General features: G+C 37.7%; 3 protein-coding genes and 1 long non-coding RNA gene across 4 annotated transcripts; 2 read left to right on the forward strand and 2 right to left on the reverse strand.

Moving 5' to 3' along the window:
- Positions 1 to 3,880: 3,880 nt before the first annotated feature.
- On the reverse strand, positions 3,881 to 5,372 carry LOC103409451 (uncharacterized). Its single transcript, XR_011582861.1, has 2 exons — positions 5,121 to 5,372; positions 3,881 to 4,298 (listed from the first exon to the last, which is right to left on the reverse strand). It is a non-coding gene; the product is annotated as an uncharacterized lncRNA (long non-coding RNA).
- A 2,074-nt stretch (positions 5,373 to 7,446) lies between these two features.
- On the forward strand, positions 7,447 to 8,590 carry LOC103428522 (BAG family molecular chaperone regulator 5, mitochondrial-like). The gene is made up of 2 exons (XM_029104923.2): positions 7,447 to 7,461; positions 8,039 to 8,590. Exons 1-2 carry the CDS (start codon positions 7,447 to 7,449, stop codon positions 8,588 to 8,590), a joined length of 567 nt encoding a protein of 188 aa, XP_028960756.2.
- A 1,590-nt stretch (positions 8,591 to 10,180) lies between these two features.
- Positions 10,181 to 10,594, forward strand: LOC139197790 (uncharacterized). Its single transcript, XM_070825755.1, has one exon. It carries the CDS (start codon positions 10,181 to 10,183, stop codon positions 10,592 to 10,594), a length of 414 nt encoding a protein of 137 aa, XP_070681856.1.
- An 821-nt stretch (positions 10,595 to 11,415) lies between these two features.
- On the reverse strand, positions 11,416 to 13,439 carry LOC103428521 (large ribosomal subunit protein eL36x-like). The gene is made up of 4 exons (XM_008366621.4): positions 13,311 to 13,439; positions 13,107 to 13,211; positions 12,756 to 12,955; positions 11,416 to 11,627 (listed from the first exon to the last, which is right to left on the reverse strand). Exons 2-4 carry the CDS (start codon positions 13,206 to 13,208, stop codon positions 11,606 to 11,608), a joined length of 324 nt encoding a protein of 107 aa, XP_008364843.1. The 5' UTR covers positions 13,209 to 13,211; positions 13,311 to 13,439; the 3' UTR covers positions 11,416 to 11,605.
- Positions 13,440 to 21,342: the final 7,903 nt, after the last annotated feature.

Raw genomic sequence — 21,342 nt, forward strand, 5'->3', positions numbered from 1 at the left:
ATAATTGACAGTAGGGTTCTTGTAAATCGTTCCCCGAGTTAGAGTCTTCGAAGTCTTTTTCTCGCGGAGCAAATAATCATACTGCTCGACATGTTGGGCCAATTCGTACATATCCCGAAAATTTGCCCCCAAGAATTTCTTTTTGTATTCGACGTCAAGGCCGTTCAAAGCAAGCCTGACAAATTCGACTTCGGGTAAAGGCACTCGGCACCAATTCCTAGCCGATTTGAACCTGGTAAGATAATCCATTGGTGACTCATCAGATGCTTGAGCCATCCGTGCTAATGAAGAGACTGACATCTCCATCCCCGGCCGATAAAACTGCTCGTGGAACTTCTCGACCAACTCCTCCCAGTTTTGGACGGAATTAGGCGGGAGATTGATGTACCAGGCAAATGCCGAGCCGGTCAATGAAAAATTGAACAGCCGTAACTTGTGGAAATCACTATTAACATCTCCGCATTGCGCGGTGAAACGAGCCATGTGCTCCAACGAAGACAGGGACGATTCACCGGCAAAAAGACTAAAATCTGGGATCTTGAAACCCTTCGGGTATCCAAACGTTTCCACATAAGCTGGGTACGGATGAATAAACTTGGGAAACTTCGGCCCTTTCTTCATGGCCGAGTCGATCATCCGCTGAACTTCGGTCATATCAACAGGTGTTGCTTCGACCCTCTGGTCGGTCCCGTCTGACCTACTATTCGACCCTCCTCCTTTCTCCAAGTTAATTGGTTTGAGCGGGGCAGGAATAGGCTCGGCCGGTACAATCGGTACCGGGTTGTTTCCTGGTAAACAATGTTGGCGAAGATCGAAAGGCCTGCTGCCACCAACTTGACTAACCAGCATTTCGAGCAGCCTGGTTTGTCGATCATTGGAACTGAGTATCGCGTCATGCAGCTTGTCAATGCCTCGACTAAACGTCTGCTCGACTGACCGAGACTGCTCGTCCAGTCGCTTTCGAAAAAACGACCTTGTTGGTGGATCAGATCCTTCGCCACCATCCTCGTCACACTCTTCTACTATCCCTTCATTGAGAACACATGTGTTTCTGTTAGGGATTTCTAAACCACGGAGTTGACCGCCGAGATTAACTTCTCTCTCTCGGCGAGTCGCGCTCGTGGACTCAGGTGTCACAGCGCTAAGGGGATTCTGCGCCTGCGGCAGGCTTTGTCCCAGGCTCTGATTCGGCAAATCGGCTGTCGACTTTCCCATAGTTGTTTTCTTTTTTACCGATCGTGTTTCAATTGGCATGAACTTCGTAGTTTAGCACTGGGTCCCACTGGGCGTGCCAAAATGATGACCCTAAAAACTACCAAGCCTACGTGGCTCGCAGGCCGAGTAATTAATGAGCTAACTACGTCCTTCGGTGAATGCGGGGCGTGCCAACTCGTCGGCCGAGCTCGACCGAGGAGTAAATTTGTTGATGTTGCGTTGGGTCGCGCTACTGACTTCTGCGTCTTGCGATTGCGGCCGAGAAAGGAACACGTCTCGGCCTCTTAGGCTCTCGAACCTGAAGACAAGGTTACTATTCTTACGAAGTTCAATATCAAATTCGGCTTTCAATGTGCCGAATGTAATAATTGTAACACCTCACTTCGCCAAGAAGGCTGATAAGATGACCTCGACCAATAAGGATTTAGAAACCCTTCTCGACCGAGACTTGGATATGTAATCAATCGTTCTCGCCGCAGTGCTGTTGATGCCAACGGAAGATACTGCGAGACCGACTGACTCTACGGTGACAGAGCTATCTATGCCAACTTAAGATATCACCGGTTGCTTCCACAGTGCTGTTGATGCCAACGGAAGATGTGTCAGCGAAAAAGGAAAAAGAAAAATCACAAGTTGTGAGAGTTTGCGCAGGGCAATTTTGTATTGATTTTGTGGGGGCTTTCTCTGTTGCTGAATGTCTTGTATTTATAGTAGCAGAACATCGAGCCCGAGTTCCAATCCTATTCGGACTAGGTTTCCTTCTCCGAATTAACATCCCTTCGATCAGTCCTATCTCCGCTAGGACTACGAATCTAGTCCTTAACTGAGCCGGGTTCGCTTTCTAGATTATTGATCTCGTCGAGAGTCCCTATTGTACTAAGACTCGACTTGCGTTCTGATTTAACCGACTTAGGCTTGGAAGCCCATGAGCTGAACGCTCCATGACCCTTTCGTCGCACGGCTTCTCGGGCCGAGAGTGATTCTACCCTCGGCCCAAACTATTATTTTGGGCCCAAACAAATATATAAAATTGAATTTTGTATAGGCTTAACCTTTTGCAAATTTCGCTGTCGAACGTTGCCTAACAATTTTGTCGTCTGAGTATCATATAATATAATGGAATGGGGTACGTAAGTAAAAAGATACCAAATTATAATTTACTTTGCCAATTGCCATCCCATACATTGCATGCTGCTGATATATATAATCGTCTTAGAATAATTACATGATTTACAGGATTAAGTGGGGTCCCATCGAGCAAGTGGAATATCATTTCTAAGTTCAAACTCTTCACCCTGTACTTAGTGTAAATTATTATAGAATATCATTTGTAATCAAAACAATAAAGGATCTGTTTAGGTTAATATTTGAACATTGGATTTGAGTGAAGGAAAGCCCAAGGATGTCAACTAAAAGGGAACTTGCCCGAAGCCCAGCACCAAGCCCAAAGGCAAATTGAAGCCTTCTCAGCCAAATACAAGCCACGTGCTTACCATTGAAAAGACAAGTGATGGAGACTAACCTACTACCAGCCAAATAATACTTTCTAGTGGCATTCCAAGTAAAAAGTTAATGACTCACTACCCTCCAAGTGCTTTCGGGCAAGAGCAAAGCTACAATAGTCGGGCTAAATTGCCTATAAAAGGAAGAAGAGGCCCCAGAGACAAGGGCACTCAACCAATCAAACAAACAAACAGACAAACTCTGCTCTCAAGCCAGATTTGCATCCAAAAGCTGAAATCAATCCAGATTCAGTCCCTTTTAGCGACAAGCTATCTCTTGTCCAATTTAAAGCTTTGATATCTCCCTCAGTGGCGTAGTATCGATTCCCTTGTAAACTTGTTTACCATCCATCCCTTTTTAGCATATAAACCCCTGTTAATTCAAAGAGAAGTGATTGCAAGAGGTTCAACCTTGTCAGACAAGGTGAAATCTTGCCCGAGGCTCTTTGTTTGCTTTCTAAATTTGTAGATCTATTACTTAATGCATTCTCCAGTATGTATTCAAGTTATTTCCATCAGTTTTCCTATTTTAAGAGCTCCATTTGCATATGGATCTGGTTAGTTTAATGGATTTGTTATCATTAAAGTCAATCAAGAACCAAGCAAACGGCTTAAAGGGGCATGGACTCCCTTCATTTGAACATACAAGACTATGAACTAAAAGTCCTTGTTTACAAGGCAAGAAAAAGAATTTAATGTGGACTTAACCCATCCACGACAATCCTTTGATAACAAGAAGTTCGAGTAACTTGGGGTGCAAGTAAATGACTAAAAACACTCTTGTTCTACATCTTCTATACTGAGATAGCAGTGGCACGCCTAGCACTTAGTTAGTTTTGATTGCGAGCTCAAGGCCTACACTTAAGACCCCACAAAGGCACCTTTCAGAACTAACTTTGTCCTCTTCTTGTAGCACATCAACAAGCAAGAGCCCGACTAAACATCCAAAGTGCCAATCCCTTGGGAAGCTGTGCTGAGGTCCGAGGATCCTTCTCCAGAGAAATCTTTGCCCGAACATGATCACATCCAAAATTTATCAAAAACAAGACCATTTTTACGATTTGAAAATTGCTTAAGAGACTACATTTATTTATACCCTATTATATGATATACAAACAACAAAAATAATTGTAAGTGGTGAATTACTTTGGCGTAGGGCTGGGTTCGGTTTGAAACGGTTCGGTTTTTTGCCAAAACCGAAACCGAACCGAAATTTCGGTTCGGTTCGGTTCAATTTTTTTTCGGTTTTTTTCGGTTCGGTTTTTTTTCGGTTCGGTTTTTTTCAGTTCGGTTTCAGTCCGGTTCGGTTTTTTTTTTTTTAATAAAATGTAAACTTTCATTAAACTTACATACATATAAAAGCCCACAACTAAACACAAACAAAAAAATGGGCCAGAACAACAACCCAACCCAAGGGTTGAGCCCGAAAAAGAAAGAAAAAAACGGAAAACCCTAGCTGCTAAGTTCCCTTGCCGCCGTCGAAGCAAGCTCCGGCGACCATGTACCAGCAATCCAACAAACACCAGAGGTGAAGACCATGAATCGCGATATCCAATCATGATTTCCTGCTTTTAACAACCCCTGAGCACAAACAAACATAATTTTCCTTCAGCTGATGAATTAACAATCACAATTCAAAGAGAAAAATAACCTTTTTCGTCATTGATTTATGAATTACTTGCATAATTCACATAGCAATATCATTTCTAAACAAAATAAAAAACTGAAGAACAAACAAGGAAAATTGATTAACATTTAGACCTAAAACTACTAGAACCGCTCAATTCCATTGGCGTAAAAGCACAACAACTGAAAATCTAGTTCTCGTCAATTTTCTTAGGCACCAAACTGAAAAAACTATAATAAAAATGGAAATATGAATAACCTAATAACGAAATCCATCAGATCTAAACAGGCATGCAGAGATCGAATCCAAAAACCAAATGCACAAATCCATCAGTATTTGGATTTCTTTTTTTCTTTGTTGGGGGTTAGAGAGAGAGAGAGAGAGAGGGAGGGAGAGTACAGTGGGTGTAACTATCCATCAGTATTCGAATCCATCAGTAATCCAAATAACAATCGAAACAAATATCCAAATACACAAATCCAAAACCGAAACCGAAAACAAAAAAAAACCGAAAAATCATGAAATAATTCAACAAATTAACTGATGCAGATCAAAAAAAAAAAGCAAATGGGTTCGTCTAAATGCCATAATCGGACTCCAATATCACATGCCCAGTGCCCATATTCAAATTCATAGTCAAGTCCACAATAGATCTAGAAATTCCAAAACATATTCAGAGAAAAATACAAACTTTTCCACCTTAAATTACATAAATTTCAAATGGGTAACCATAAAATTAAAAACCCATAAACTGAAAAATAGATAAAACCCACAACCTTTGCTGCAGCGATATCGCAGTGATCGTCGCAAGCTCTTACAATTCCTCTTTTCGTCGGGTCTCGAAAGGGGCGAGGGAAAATCATTGTTTGGAGAAAAAAAAACCACGAGGAAGACAAGAGAAGACTAGAGAGAGTGATTTGGAGGAAGAGAGGAAGGAGAGGGAGAGAGAGAGAGACTGAGGAAGCAGAAAGGAAGTCGCGGCGGGGAGAAAGAGACTTTGAGATCTGAAAATGAAATGGGAATGGGACAGAGACGGCTAGGGTTTTAAGTTTTTTATAAAGCATTCAATATAAGAAACCTATAAATAATATATTGGTACAACTATAACAATAGAAAGTCTACAGTCAAGTTGGCTGACAGCATCTAAACCCAACCTACAGGTCAGGGGTTCGAACCTTGATGCTAACATATTTTTTTGTATTTATATATATATATTTTTTTTTCGGTTCGGTTCGGTCCGGTTCGGTTTCTGGACCTCAAAAACCGAAACCGAACCAGCCAGATTCGGTTCGGTTCGGTTTGGCAGTTTCGGTTCGGTTTTTTTTCGGTTCGGTTTTTTTCGGCCTCGGTTCGGTTTGGTTTTCGGTTTTTTTCGGTTTTCGGTTATTTGAACCCACCCCTACTCTGGCGGTTAAAACTTTTCTATTAAAAAAAGATAATTAAACTAATGAGTAGCAATTGATTGTGTTAGTTTATTTGATTGGAAAGCAATACAAATTATAAGAGCATCTCCAAGAAATGCTGCAAAATAACCAAAATTCTATTTTAAAGAGAAATTCAAAAAAATTATCTCAAAGAAATGCTGTTAAAGACTCTCTATTATAGAAAAATTAACAATCACTCTTTAAATTTAGAGCGCAACTATTCACTTGCTAAATATTAAAAAACATAAAACTCAAGGGTCCACCCTTGATCAAGGAGAAAAGAAAAAAGAGAGAAAATTGTTTTAGAAAATGAGGGTTGAGTTTGAATTGTTAATAATAAAATATTTTAAGTTTGTGAAATAAAGAATGTTATTGGAGATGAAAGGTTAATTAAACTAAGTACCTGAAATAGTTTTTTGACAATATGCACTTGTTAGTTTAATAAAAAATTAGTATTCCTCTCAAAGATGCCTTTTGATTTACTTAAGTAGAGTTCGAAACTATTATTATAATTTAAAAAATGAGGAAGTTTCAAGTCCAAGACAAAAAAATCTCAATAACCTATACACTAAAATATTAGATCACATGCAACAAAAATACTGTAATACAAGTAAAAGCAAAAAGGGGAGTTCTTATACCCAATGTTGGTCCAAGGGCGCAGAGAAAACGCTATGTGTCAAGTCACAACGTGGACCGTCTCAAATATACATCCCATCTATCCATGTTCCTGCTACGCCTACGACCCTCCCTTCAATTTTCTTTTATTGTGTTTCAACTTTCTGGGACTGCAACACGTCTTCCTTCATTCATTGAGTATGTGGTTTAATTCGATGCAAAACAAAGAACCTTACCAGGACTTGACATACCGCAAATCCTCTTGAAAGGGAGGAGTACCTTTGGGAACTCAACACAGGTAGTGCATGGTTGTTGTCAGCTCGTGCCATAAGGTGCTAGGTTAAGTCCCCCAACGAGCAAATAACACACAGCCAGGAAGCTCAACAATAAATATTTTTCTCCACATTTGGACATGTTTTGTTTGTTTTTCTTTTTTATGTGTTGCAATTATTAGGGTTTGTAACCAAAAAATTTGTGTTGAACCATACAATAAGCCTGATATAATTATTAATTATCAAACTTTCCATCATAGTAAATCGAACCTAACACATCATTTTACAAGTGGAGAGATATTCTTCTGACTTTTTTTTTCATACAATAATGTATTTACACTAAGGGATTGAGGTAGTCACACAATGAGTCAGTCATTTTAATTGGTCTTGAACTCTCCATCAACGTGAGTCGAACCTAACACATTTTATTAGCAAGCAAAGAAGAATATCACTATATTGTTGTACTGTAACTGAGTGCAAAATATTATCATGTCTTTAGCTAGCTTGTTTTGATCCTTTTTGCTAGGGCCCGGACCTTTTACATGATTATGCCACATCGTTGTTTTAAGCCCGACCCAAAAGGGAAGATGGAGACTGGAAAAAAATATGGAAAACGTTGTCATGGCCACATCCCCTTCTTTTAAGCCCATATTTGACAAAATGATACCAAACCACAAATGAAAAGAAGATGTCACACATCACAATTGCCAGATCAGTCCGTCTACTACGAATTGGATGTGCGTTCTTTATTAAAGCAATACATTGATATTATTGTAGTCAACAAAACGTAAATGACAATTGGCATGGTATTGATATTAGGGTAAATTACATAGTAGCCCTTCAGGTTTGAGGTCTATTACAACCTCATACAACAACTTTAAAACATTTCACTTTCATACATCCAGTACCATTTTATTTCAAAATAACACCTCCGTTAGATTTTTCATCCATTAGTCTGTTAAATGCTGATGTGGATGCCACATTTGTGCTGATGTGGCTGCCACGTGGCAAAAAAAATAATTTTTTAATTTTTTTTAAAAAAAACCTAAATCTTCTAAATATTAAAATTTAAAAAAAATTTAAAAAAAAACTAGAAAAACCCTTCCTTTGTCTCCCTTCCTTCCCCCCACCCTTCTGCAACTCCCAAAATCCTCTATTCTCCCCGCAACCCCCAAACCCATATCCCCCATCTTCATCTTCTTCCCTGCAACCCAGAAATGATAACCCCTCCCCCACCCCACCCCACCCGCGTCCCCCACCCCAAAACCAGAAACCCAGAACACCCCCATCCCCACCCCACCCGCGACCCTCCCTCCCTCCGCACCCACCCTCTTTCCTTCTCTACACACCCCCAACCCTTTTTCACTCACTCAAATTCACCAGGGCTTAGCCAAAGATGATGAAACCCTCTCGCAGTTGCAGACCCCTCCCGCCACCACCGAAATTCCCATTCAGTCCTCGAACGCCCCAATTCCCATCACCCTTCACTTACCGCAATCCACCGCAGCCATCAAAATTCAATCGGCCTACCGGGCCCACCTCATCTGCACCCACTTCAAAACAATCGCAGCCGTTCACTCCGAGGCCGATGAGTTCCAGCGCCTGATCCAACGGCAAGAAACTGTTGATTCCGTCAGGACAAGCGAGCGCGAGAAGCTGAGGATGAACGAGTCCTTGATGCGGCTGCTGCTGAAGCTGGACTCGGACCCCGCAGTGAGGGAAGCGAGGAGAAAGGTGAGCCGTCGGATCGTGGGGCTGCAGAAGATCGTGGACGCAATCGTATCGGAAGACATGGATGGCTTCTGGGGTGGCAGAGACGGTGGGTTTGGGAGGAACTGGGACGACGTCCTTGCGGAGATGAAGGAGGAGGCGTGCAGGGACAAAGGAGGGGAAGAGATGGAGAGGTTTTGCGCTCAGTATATGGGGTTTTTCTAGTTTTTTTTTTAATTTTAATATTTAGAAGATTTAGGTTTTTTTTTTTAAAAATAAAAAATTATTTTTTTGCCACGTGGCAGCCACATCAGCACAAATGTGGCAGCCACATCAGCATTTCACAGACTAATGGATGGAAAATCTAACGGATGTGTTATTTTGAAATAAAATGGTACTGGATGTATGAAAGTGAAATGTTTTAAAGTTGTTGTATGAAGTTGTAATAGACCTCAAACCTGAGGGGCTACTATGTAATTTACCCTTGATATTATTATCGATAAACATGTAGCACAAAGGACTCTTTTACCCGTGTCGTCTCGAAAATCATTTCTTTTGATTGTATGACTTATCTGTAGTTTTGGTTAGTGTGGGTGCGCTTGCAAAGCGAAACAAGCACTTGAGGTTTTAAAAGTAGTTTAAACCAATTGGGAGACGATGGTGGCGACTCGAGAACTTCAAGCTTGCAAGCTTCCGAATTAGGTTGGAGAGAAGATAGATGAAAGAATGTTGGAGTGATCCGATGATTGAGCGCCCCACAGGCCACAGACGCCTCCGTCGCTGTAGTGCCAAAATCTCTTTTCTACTTGATGTTGATTATCATTATTGCTATCCTTTCGTTATCGAGAACTAGGGAGTTCGAACTTGGAATCTCTTTCGATATTGGGAAGAATAGAAGCACTAGATCAGTAGCAAGTTGTAATTTAAAATCGCATTCAAAGCCTATTTGTTAATGTACTAGAAAGGGAAAGAGTTTATGTGTGGATAGCGAAAAAAGTGCTTCTAAAATTTAAAGTGCTTCCCAAGTATTTTTGGACTCGTTTGAAAATATTTTAAAAATAACTAAAGCAACTTTTAGAAAAAATGTTTTTGAGTTCTAAAAGCACTTAGTAAGAATTTGTCCAAATATATTTTTATAATTTAGCCATTATTAACTTCCAAAATAGAAGTGATTCAATGTTTGGCCGAAACCAATAAAAGGTGTTCTAACACAGCACCATAGAAGAACAACAAGGGGATAAGAGAAAGCTTTCGCAAGTAGTTAGTAATGAAATTAAAAGTATAATATTTATTATTACAATTTCTTTGCAGGATTTCAAAGATGTGCTAGTTTGGGGTCCAAATACAAATGGTAAGTTCTTTATTAAATCGGCTAATTGGATTCAGAAAGGGACGCTGACTCAATCTACAAAGTATAAGTTAATTAATAAGATGTGGAAACTTAATATTCCTCTTAAAGTTTAGATGTGTGCGTGGTTGTTCATTCGTGATAGACTTCAAATTAGGAAAATATTAAGTCATATTGTCATTAATAGTGATAAGATGTCATTTTTGTAATTCGTAGACGAGGACCAAATGCATTTATTCTTTAATTGCGATGTTGCTAAATCGATTTGGGACCTTTTTTCAATTAATTAAACCGGGCAATTTCACTAATGCTAACTTCAACTCAGTAGTAGACCGGCTAAATTCTTTAAAGCATGTTGATAAGGAAGTTCCTAGTGATTTAAGCTTGTGTTTGCTTTTTTGCTGGCAAATTTCGTGTTTAGAAATGTTATGCCCATCTTGGCGAGATCTAAATTATTAGTTATATCTATGCGTGAACGATATCATAGAGCCAATTGTAAAGCTTTAAGAAGGAATAGTGATGATACTTCCATGATTATTAAATGGCATCCTTCAGATCAGGGTTATGTTAAGCTAAATTTTGACGGTTCGTTGGCTAGGGACGAGACGGCGGTGGAATTTGTCTTAAGGAATCATAATGGGTATCTTATTGAAAGTGGAGCTTTAAATCTTGACAGTGCCACTATTTTAGAAGTGGAGGCTAAGGCTCTTAGAGAGGGCCTTCTTTTTGCTCAGAGAAAGGGCTATACAAAGATTATGGTTGAAGGTGACTCTAAGTTGGTTATTCAGTCAATGTTGAATCGGGGCGCGACGCTGTGGAATCTGATTCCTATTATTGAAGATATCAAGTGGACTGTGACCAAATTTGCTTGCATCGACTAGAAACATATATTTAGAGAGGCCAACTTTGTGACGAATGCTCACTCGCCAAAACCTTCTTATTACTAATTGTCATATTTGATAACAATGATGGAAGATGTCCACATTCATCAATGCACAAAAAACTAACATTCACCGACTTGGTCGCTCCAACTAGCAGAAGGCTAAACGCACTTTTTCTATAATTTACCAAGCATGTACATTATAATGCATCTAACATTGATATTGAGAGGAACATAATTTCTAGACGGAAGTGCCATCACACACCTTCTCTTAATTTCAACTGTTAAATCGATTAAAAAGAATCAATGGAACAAAAATTAACAAGTGTTAGAGATAAAAATGTGTACAAGAATAACACCATACTATATCCAAATACCCTTTTTTACTTCTCACACAACCTTCTCAATTTTCAACCCTCTCAATTTTGAGTTTTGAATGAATAAAAGAAACCCAATGGACCAAAATTAACAAAGACGTGTAAGAGGGTAAAGCTGAGTTACTACCGATTTTAGGAAACAGCAGCAGAGGTGCTTCTCCGTCTCCGCGTGATGGGGTAAATTTCTCCAAGAAATCACATCAAGTGATTATAGGGAAAAGCACATACTAACAAGTGATGACCGCAAAAATCAAACTTCTAACGAGTTTTAGTGCCTGTAGACAAAAGTTTGCACAAAGCATAACGTATTGTAGCAATTTCTCGAGTAAAGAGGGCACATCAAGACTTTTGCCCATCACTAGTAACCACGGCTCTCCCTACACTAAGAGAAATGCTGCCACACTTTCATCCATAATATACCACGTCAACTATTAGTAAATCTAAGTCAATCACAAACTTGAATGACATACCTTGAGAACTGAAGGGTAAATATCCGATGCACAGAAAATATCGAACGTCTCAAAACATTCAAAATTACAAAGTTCATACCATGTCTAAAAAATCCCTTAATAAAATGCATGTCCAAAACTATTAGAGATACTGAACTACATTCATAAAGACAACCCTTCAAGTGCTCACTTCTTATCACCACCAGACCTGCACATATAACAAAACATACATAAGGCTAAGAGATTGTAGAACATTATGATTCCTCACCAACACACGGTATAAAAAACCATGAGCATTGCACAAACTATTTACTTAGAGATCAGCAAATTTCAGGAAGAAGTCTACAATTAGGCAACAGTGTATAGTAGAGGCATCATATTGCAACCAACGACATTTTGAGTGACACAACACAATCCAGTAGTCTAATTAAAAAGCCAACAAATGATATCACAAACAAGCTATAACAGATCAAGTTGAAAGCATAAACAAGCTATCACCGTCCACCGATAGAGAAGACTACTATAAATGTCAGCATATGGGGCTTGAGGCAATCTTAAGAACACTTAAGATTACGTTTACTGCAAACAAATTTCATAAGCAATTGTAGAGATGCCATGATTAATATTCTAACTAGTCAGTTTTCATAGCTTTGGTACACTTATATATACCAATTTAACTTATAAATTCTCAAATCATCGCTGTTTCCGTATATTTCCGCAAACTTGCACAACATATGCATAAGTATAAATGCAAATACAAGAAACAAACAGCTTCAAAGCAACAATATTCACAAAAATGGAACTAGTTCAAGACATTGAAATGTACATGCGAATCCACAACGGAGAAAACCAAAGAATATCTCACGGGTATAAAATATCGATGATATCAGAAATATCGGTAGTCCAAAAACACGGAAATTTCGATGGAAATATCGGGATATTATCAATATCGATAAAAATTGAATAAAAATCACGAAAATTGTAAAAAAAAACTTGGAAATTTTTATTGAAACTTTGCAGGATGTTTATTTAGTCAATTATCTATTAGTTTATCATAAAAAATTGGAAGGAAATGCATTGCATGATAGATATAACTGATCTAAGTTGATTGTAGAAAATATGTAGTAATTAATGAAAGAAGTTTAAACACATTATAATCATTTATATATAATGAATTAGTACAATATTTTACACTTTATACATTACATGGTAAGATACCTGAGTGACTTAGCAAGGTCTAAAATATCGATGATATCGGAAATATCGGTAGTCCAAAAACACGGAAATTTCGATGAAAATATCAGGATATTATGGATATTTTAGACCATGATCTCACCTCATCTTGCGGAGAACGTTGGACATCTCCTCTCTCTTCTTCTTGGCCCTCTTGTGGGTACCCAACTTTCGCTTGGCCACCTTAAGAGCACGCTTGTCCTTCCCGACCTTCAAAAGCTCGGTAATCCTCTTCTCATAGGGAGCAAACCCCGCAACTTCCCTGATCAAATTCCTCACAAAGTGCACCCTCTTGCTAGTTTTCTACATCCCCACAACCCCAAAACACACAAATCAGGACATTATTCACACAAATAAAAAACTCTTAAATCCAGAACCCCAAAACCCAAAACAAAAAATTCCACAGAAATCATATGAACAATCGATGGAATTAAGAAATGGAAAGAGAAATTACCCCCTTGCGGTCAGATGGGCGAGGAGGCAATTCACGCTTGGTGACGATGTGGCCCTTGTTGAGGCCGACGAAGATCCCACTCTTGGGGGCGGCGGGAGCCATTTCCTGCAAGAACAGATGCAATATTCAACAAAATTGTTCGAATACGAACAGATTAAAGGAGGAATGGTAATTAGGGTAGGGAAATTTTAGCTGGATTGGTACCTTGGCGCTGCTCGGAAAAAACCCTAGATCCTGGTGCTGGAGAGAAGGCGCTGCGACCCTAATGTGCTTACAGAAACTAAAACCCTCAGTAGTTTAAATACTGTGTGGTCTCGCTGTTTTTTATTCAGCACGTACGTGGATTCGGAAACGGCGCCGGCCCACATATTTTTGAGGAAGTCCACCCTAAGGACTTTGTGCTAGCACTCAGTCCATTTATCCACTTCAGTGAACTGTAACAGACTCCAATGAACAATAATAGGCCAATGCATCTCCACCCCTAAAAAAATGCGCTGGCACCCAGTGAAAAAATGCGCTAGCACAAACGATCTCCACTCCTACAAAATGCGCTCGCACCCAGCCCATTTAAAATATTTTTAAATTTTTTCTAAAAGAATAAAAAAAAAATAGTTTTAATTTCGGATAGGATTTTTAACCAATCTCGTCACGCCACGTGTCATTATCTGAACGTACTATTTTGTGAATAGATTTCCGCTAAGATTTTCAACCAATCCCAACATGCCACCTGTCACTTCCGTTTTACAATAATTTAGCCAATATTTCGATAATATTTTCAATCAATCACGTCATGCCACGTGTCATTATCGGAACGTACTATTTTGTGGATGGATTTCCGATAATATTTTCGACCAATCCCGACACGTCATGTGTCACTTCCGGTTTACAATAATTTAGCCAAGATTTCGATAAGATTTTCAACCAATCACATAGTGCCACGTGACATTGTCCAGAACCTCATCCTTTCTTTTTTTTGTCCATATAAACCCTACATCCCTACATCAATCCTCACACCAAGCTCAATCCTTCTTTTTAGCTCAGAATCCTTGTTTATCGTTTTCAAATCTTGAGTTTTTATTACAATGTCTTCTTCAATAAGAGTATATAAACAGTTGCAGGAGGTTACCGGAAGCATGAGAGATGGCGTTTTTCCAACAAGTAAATGATGCGTTGAGTTTTTTCCAATGATCTTGAAGACCTTGACTAGTTCTGGCGTCTTTTCCATGTACATCGCAAAACGCTTTCGTAATTTTACTCCACATTTCTCGCTTATCCATCTCATTACTCGTAATCGGGTCATGAGTAGTGTGAACCCAACATTCACACAACGTAACATCTTCAATGAGCTTCCACGAAGACATTTTTTTCTCTTAAAGTGTAGAAAATATTGAAATGTAGATAGTATAGAAAGTGTAGAAAATATTGAAATGTGGTGTAAAGGTAGAAGATGAGGGTTAGGTATTTATAGAAAAAAATAACATTTTAAAAAAATTTCTGTATTTTTTTTTTTAAATTCTGTATTTTTTTTATAGTTTTTAATAAATTTTAATATAGTTAATTAATCTGGACCGTTGGATTTGAAAAATATTCAAATCCAAAAGCCAAGGAGCTGCCACGTGGCCAACGGTAATAAATCTTACCGTTGGGCCTTTTTTTAATTTTTTATTTATTTTTGGGGGAAAAAACGTGGACCGTTGATCTGTGATCGGACGGTCCAGTTTAAAAGTAAAATTTAATTTTTTTTTACCGTTGGAAATCCAACGGCTATGAGCATGCCACATCGCTGATGGGATCCGGAGCACAAGTGGGCTGACAACCCTCTGCAGCCTTGTCGGCTACTCGCGCCCACGCGCAATTGTCTTGCACGCGCCAGCCAAATAGGCCAGCTCTTGGGTCTGTCAAAATTGGGCTGGTCTGTTGCCTGGCATGGGCTGGGTGCCAGGCAACTTTGTGGGCTGGAGCAAATTGACTGAGGGCCAGTTTGTTTTTTGGACCGAGGGCTGGGACATTTTGTTCCCGGTGGACTTGCTCTTAGGTTTTGCGTTACGGGTTGAACCAATTGTTGGGCTTTTGGGCTTTTGCTTTTGAGCCCAGAAAATGTTGGTGACTCGGTCCAAGAGAATTCATGGGTTTCAATTTTTGAAAGCTAATGCACCCAACAATTTGATCATTAGTTCATTACCATACCCAAAAACTAGGGTTTCAGACAAGACTTTATCAAAGAATCAAGATCACAGACACCAATTTGTGAGATATGAAGATGAACAATATCATCGTCCTGATGCAAAAAGATGAACAATCGCAGCTGAAAAACAGCTATGAAACGAAGAATCCCAAAAAAAATTAGGGTTCGCGACGAGAACCGACAAACATCAACGAAGTTCAATCGCCGACAATAGCAACAATCTTCAACACCAACAACGACGACAACAATCAGTATAGAGACGAATGAGTAGAAGCAAATGATCGTCAACCAAAGGTGTTACCCGTGATTGTTAGGATATTCATTTACGAGAATATTCACTCCTTATTTATCACAACCACCTCTGGTTTCTCAAGTCGTAGCCACACTATGGTTGGTGATAGAGATTGAAACCCAATATTTTTGTTTTGACCGATCGTAACTCTGATTCAGGAGATATTGATGCTCTTTTCATCCGACCAATGGGATCAGTAAGAGCCAACAGACATAACCATAACTTGTACTATTGGTCAATGTAATTTTAGTTTCTTCCAACATCTTAGTTCAGACTTGATTCCCGAAAAAAAGAGGAAAAAAACTTATTCCAAATATAAATAATGTGTACATAAAAATGATAAAATGCTAAAAATTTCTTGAGAATTGATGGCTTATTATCATGCGAAAGCATGCATGTTCCCATCAAATTGAATCTAAAAGAAATGAGGATACGCGCTCAAAACATGAAAATTAGTAGTTTTGGAAGTTTGTCATGCATATTCTATGGATTGTTATTTATGTCATTTCTTTAAAATGAATCGGAACCTTTCTATTTTTTTGTATATGAAAATGATAACCTTGCGGGTCATACATTTTAACACGTACTTCTGTGCTTCTCAAATATTTTAATTAACACCATTGATCACAGTATCCTATTTCTTTCCGTTCATTAAAAGAAAAAAGAATCTGAATTTCCAATTACTTCTATTCAGAAGGTTAGCTGAGAGATTTGTTGCATATATATAAAGGCTTTGGCATAGGAGAAGGATTTACTGTCACGCTCCGTGATGCGGGAGGAAGACTTGGAGAAAACAATTTGAAATCATTAATATGTTTTGGAATAATAAAGGCTTTGTATTTTAATTACTTAGAAATTTGTTAAGTTATTTTAGGAGTTGAAAGGGTGTCATGGAAACTTGGGGTCTATTAATTTGTAAATGCTTATAAATATTGTACTAGAAAGCCTTGAATGGCAGACTTGAATGAATGAAAATTTATATTTGCCTTGTGCATTTGAAGAGAGTGATTTCTCCTTCTAAAATCAAGCAGTTGGCTTGGTCGTGTAAGCGCATCCACGATTAGCGACGTTGAGTGAGCTCCGTTTACCCCTGGTTGAGTGAATCTCAGGTAATATATCCCTATCTCCTCGAGACCTTTGGTTCTGTCTTTTGCATCACTCTGACCCGTGAATAAAGATTATCATGAGTTAGGGTGTGAGCTATATTTTAGCTATAGAAATAAATTTTACAACCAAGATATGGTGGAAAAATTAAAATAAAATTATTTGGAATTGATTACATAATACATCCTATAACACTAGTTAACAACTTTTACATACTAAACGCTTGAGTTTACTACATAAAATTTATTGAGTACACAACGAAATAACTATAGTGCACAAATTAATTCACAACAAAAACTACTATAATTAAATTGTAACAATTCTTTCAAATGCATAAAATATATGCAAGTGAGATGCATGAATGGACTCACTCGCTTCTAATCCCGTCAACCCATACCTAAGGCACCCAAGACTGCACATCCCATACCATGCTTATACCACTTGGCTCTAAATATCTTAGAATATGAGTTAACTCCCGTTCATTCCTTAAACCCAACTTTTGTAATTAAATTCTCAGTTTCCACTTTATTATACAGACACTTTCCTCGACGTCTAATTGTATATTCAAGCCCTTCCCCCGACGCCTAACATATACAAGATTTCATTATTTTATAACCAACCGGTTGTATACTCAAGCCCTTCCCCCAACGCCTGACGTATATAAGGTTCATTAATTTATATTCAAGGCAAACTCCAGCCCTTGAATATCCTCACAACTCAAACACAACTTAACTCTTTTCTTACTTTACAAGAATGCTTATGTATATGCCATGTAACAAGGATATCAATAATCATATGCTCTAAAACATTTGCAACACTAATCAAACTGTTAGCAGCCAAAATCGTATTATATTATCAATAATATGTAGTGTGGATAACACAGAACAATCTAATTGAGAAATATTACTTTACCATTTTACTCCATCTCTCTCTAGGTGATATGCATGACTCCATTTGAGTTCCATAGAGCAATTCTATTGGGTAAGCTCTCATGCATTTTATGGGATTTGTCCCCCTTATTTTATAGCATTCTCAAGGGAAGTAAGTGGATATTTTTGATGGTTTAGTGGCAGTGCTCTCATAACAATGATCTCAAAATGTAAATGTATAAACAACACAAGATTTAAGTGGTTTGCCAAATCGAATACATCCACTGGGGTTTGCTTTCATTGTATTTCACTATATATGAAAAACTAACAAATGCAATGAAAGATGGCTTAAAGCCTTAACAATATGTAAAAGAAAGATAAAGAGGTAATATGAAAGGGAGGATGGCTTTTTGTTGGAGTTGTTCTTTTTCGTTTTTGTTTTCTTCTACTTCCTCTTTCTTTTCTCCATGTCCTCCGTTGGTTCTTGCTCCTTCCTTATAAAGATTGCATGACACCTTCCTCTGCAAAAACCTCCACAAGTGTGTCAATAGAAAGAAATCAAGTGTTGTGCCAATCATTAGACATAAAATGTGTTCCAATAACAAAGCAACAATTGTTGTCCTAATCATTAAGAATGAAATGTGATCTATTAGAAAAACAACAAATGTTAAGCTAATCATGAACTAATGAATATCATGCAAGATGTTCCTTGCATCAAAGGCCACGTGAAATGTTCTAACCACAATAAGTTGTCATCTTCCTCTATTTAGAGTGGTGAATATCATCCTAATGATTAAGATTCCTATAGATTGATGAGTAAGCACTTCTAATACCTCAAAGTGTTGCCACCTACATGCAAATAGACTATCATACACATGCTATAGACTCCACCTCTTCACCCTAATTATTAGCTTCTAGACTCCACCTCTATTAATTACCAACTTCCACCTCATTCTTTGGAGAAAAAATCAAGCTAACTCTACTAGAAAATTCTCACCTCTCGGATCTTAACTCTCCAACCATTTTACACTTCACTAATTAAAGATCAAAAAGGCTAGTAAGGGTAACTTAGTTGCTATTGGCACGAAAAGGGTAAGTAGAAACCCTAACAAATCAAACTAATGCATATATACATATAAGATACACAGTTACTAGACAAAGTTACAAAATTATGATGAGGATGCCAAAAAAATATAGAAACCTCTCTAGTTGGAGACATTTGAGTATAAAAGTATTAGTTAGGCACAAAAAATATATTTTTGTAGTGAAAGAATCCCTACTAACTTACATGCCAAAAATACAAGTTTTTTGTACTCATAGTATATATAAAGAAACTCAATAAAATCATTGCATAAAAATAATTACTTATACACACACATATATATTGTCATTTTTTATATACGAGGTATTACATTTACGTGACATTGGAATACCGTTACAGAGACATTCCTTGTTAATAAAATAAAGATATGTAAGATTTTGTTCACATAGTCTTTTATCATTGGCATAGAACGCCGCATAACATTATACATGTGCCATATAAGCTATTCTCTGCATAAGACGCCGAGGCTTGTTACTATCACATATTGATCTCACATAAAAACATTGAAGACACTAGTGTAAATGGTGAACCATTGGAAAAAAAGTAGGGGTGGTTTGGTATGGGATCCCAAATCAAAAATGGGATCCCAAATCCCAAACCAAAAATTTTCAAGACAAAAAATTGAAGACCAATTCCAAACCAAAATTTCAGTATTCCCAATTTTCGAGAATCCCGAAATATTTTCGGTATTTCGGGATGGTTTGGTATTCCCAAATTTCATACAAATTGAAACAGCAATCATTCATATCAAGTTAAATTAGCATGCAACCAAAATAAAATAAGTTAAAAACCCAAAAGCAAAAAAATAAGTTGCAAACCTAATATGTTCGAAAACTAACAATACAATTTTTTGATTTTGTGTTGAAGAAATAGACACATTTGTGGGAGGTTCGTACTGGCAAATGTGGCGATAAAGGGCTATGGTTACTACATTAGACCACACCAATTATATTGCTACTAGTAGTTAGCAACAATTCAAATGTATAATAATACATATATAAATAATATATATATATATATATATTATTTATTTTCGGTTCGGTATGGGATTACTGAAAGATTAAGTAGACATTACCGAATCCCATATTGAAATTTCGCAATCGGTTTGGTATTTCATCCCGAAAATTTGGTTTGGGATCGGAATTTTTTTTTGTTTGGTTCGGGATGTTCAGGAATTTTTTCCAGCCCTGAAAAAAAGGCATACAAAGTTTTAAAATATAATGTTGTAAAACAAACTATACTTTGCTCTTTACATATAAAGAGTTATTTCTCCTTTAACTCGAAAAACATAATTGCATTGAAAAGTCTCCCATGTTATCATTGGCGTAGCTAGAATTTTTAAATAATGGAATCATAATATCAACAAAAAAGCTTTATTGGACATTTCGTCGAGCACCTAGTAGGCACCTTTCAATTATTGTCAACATATGCCGATGTCAACAAATGTCAACATTAATTTGTAGAGACTTGTCGAAGGTGGATGCAGGATATATGAAGTAATGTTAAAGACTGCCAAGACTTTGTACCTGAAGTATTTCATACATGAAGAAAGAAAATGAAGACAAATGTGATACAAGAAAATAGAAATAGGAGGAGGAGGTTGTAATTTAGTTTGTCTTAACTGTTTATAGGGGGTCAAATACAATATACAAACAAATATACATAGACTTTTTGAAGTTGTTAGGGTTAAGAACAACCAATGACCTATACTAGCTCCACCACAGCACGTTATCATATTTACAATTTCTCCTTTTTTTGGTGATAATAAGTTTGGTATGTCAATTAATATCAGTGTATCAATCGTATGTGGAAAATTCATTTGAACCTGAAATTTGAGAATTCTTTGTTGGTCTTTTTCATCTATATGGAATATAATTTATGCATAATATCGTTTCATCCACGTAATGAGCCATAGCTGGCCCCAAAACTAAAACACGTGCAATATAATATCAAAACCTAATTACGTTGGAACCGTTACCATGCATGTCAGCTATACTGTGAGCTTTTCCTTTGTCTTCGTCAATGTAATTAGTAGTTTATATTATCATGAATATATCTAACACGAGGTTATGTAACGTATATATATAATGAAAATATAACGTTGGAACCCCATATATATAACTGAGTGCCACGACTCCAATAACAAACCAACACACAAAAAATAAGGATAACAAAATTATGTTGTGTCATATAATTTGTAAATGAACAAGACTACAAGATTGCAAGAGTTTTATGCACTCGAGAGCGAGATTCACAATTTTCAATTATAACATTGTGATGGCCTACAAGAGTACATTTATAATCATCATAAGTTTGATGTGAAATAGTTTCGTGTCATGTTGTCAAAATACAAATAACGTACATTGTTGATTACGCGTTAGTATTGTTGAATGTGTGGTCATAAATCACATGTTGATGACACTATTAATTGTCCTTAAATCTTTTTGTCAGTTTGGCCATTCGTCATACGACCTTAATCACCACCTATGTCCCATGTATTGGAATCAACATAGGGACTGGGGTGGTCTTGGGACGCTCCAGAGATCTGGAAAAGAGTGCTAGTGAAGGTCTCCTAGCGACCCCTGAATGTATGGCATGAAAGCATTTTATGCCCACTAATTGTTCAATGAAATGTTTTGTTCGGCATATCTTGATAACTTCTGGTAGGATGCATAGACACCACA

The sequence above is a fragment of the Malus domestica genome, chromosome 07 (genome assembly GCF_042453785.1).
Source record: "Malus domestica chromosome 07, GDT2T_hap1".
NCBI lineage: Eukaryota > Viridiplantae > Streptophyta > Magnoliopsida > Rosales > Rosaceae > Malus > Malus domestica.

Bases quoted from the DNA above. Each gene is read 5' to 3' on its own strand.
- LOC139197790 (XM_070825755.1), top strand. From the start codon at position 10,181: ATGCGTGAACGATATCATAGAGCCAATTGTAAAGCTTTAAGAAGGAAT.
- LOC103428521 (XM_008366621.4), bottom strand. From the start codon at position 13,208: ATGGCTCCCGCCGCCCCCAAGAGTGGGATCTTCGTCGGCCTCAACAAG. The intron at 12,956-13,106 runs GTAATTTCTCTT...GTGGGGATGTAG, and splicing joins GCCCATCTGACCGCAAGGGG to AAAACTAGCAAGAGGGTGCA. The intron at 11,628-12,755 runs GTGAGATCATGG...TTATATGTGCAG, and splicing joins AACGTTCTCCGCAAGATGAG to GTCTGGTGGTGATAAGAAGT.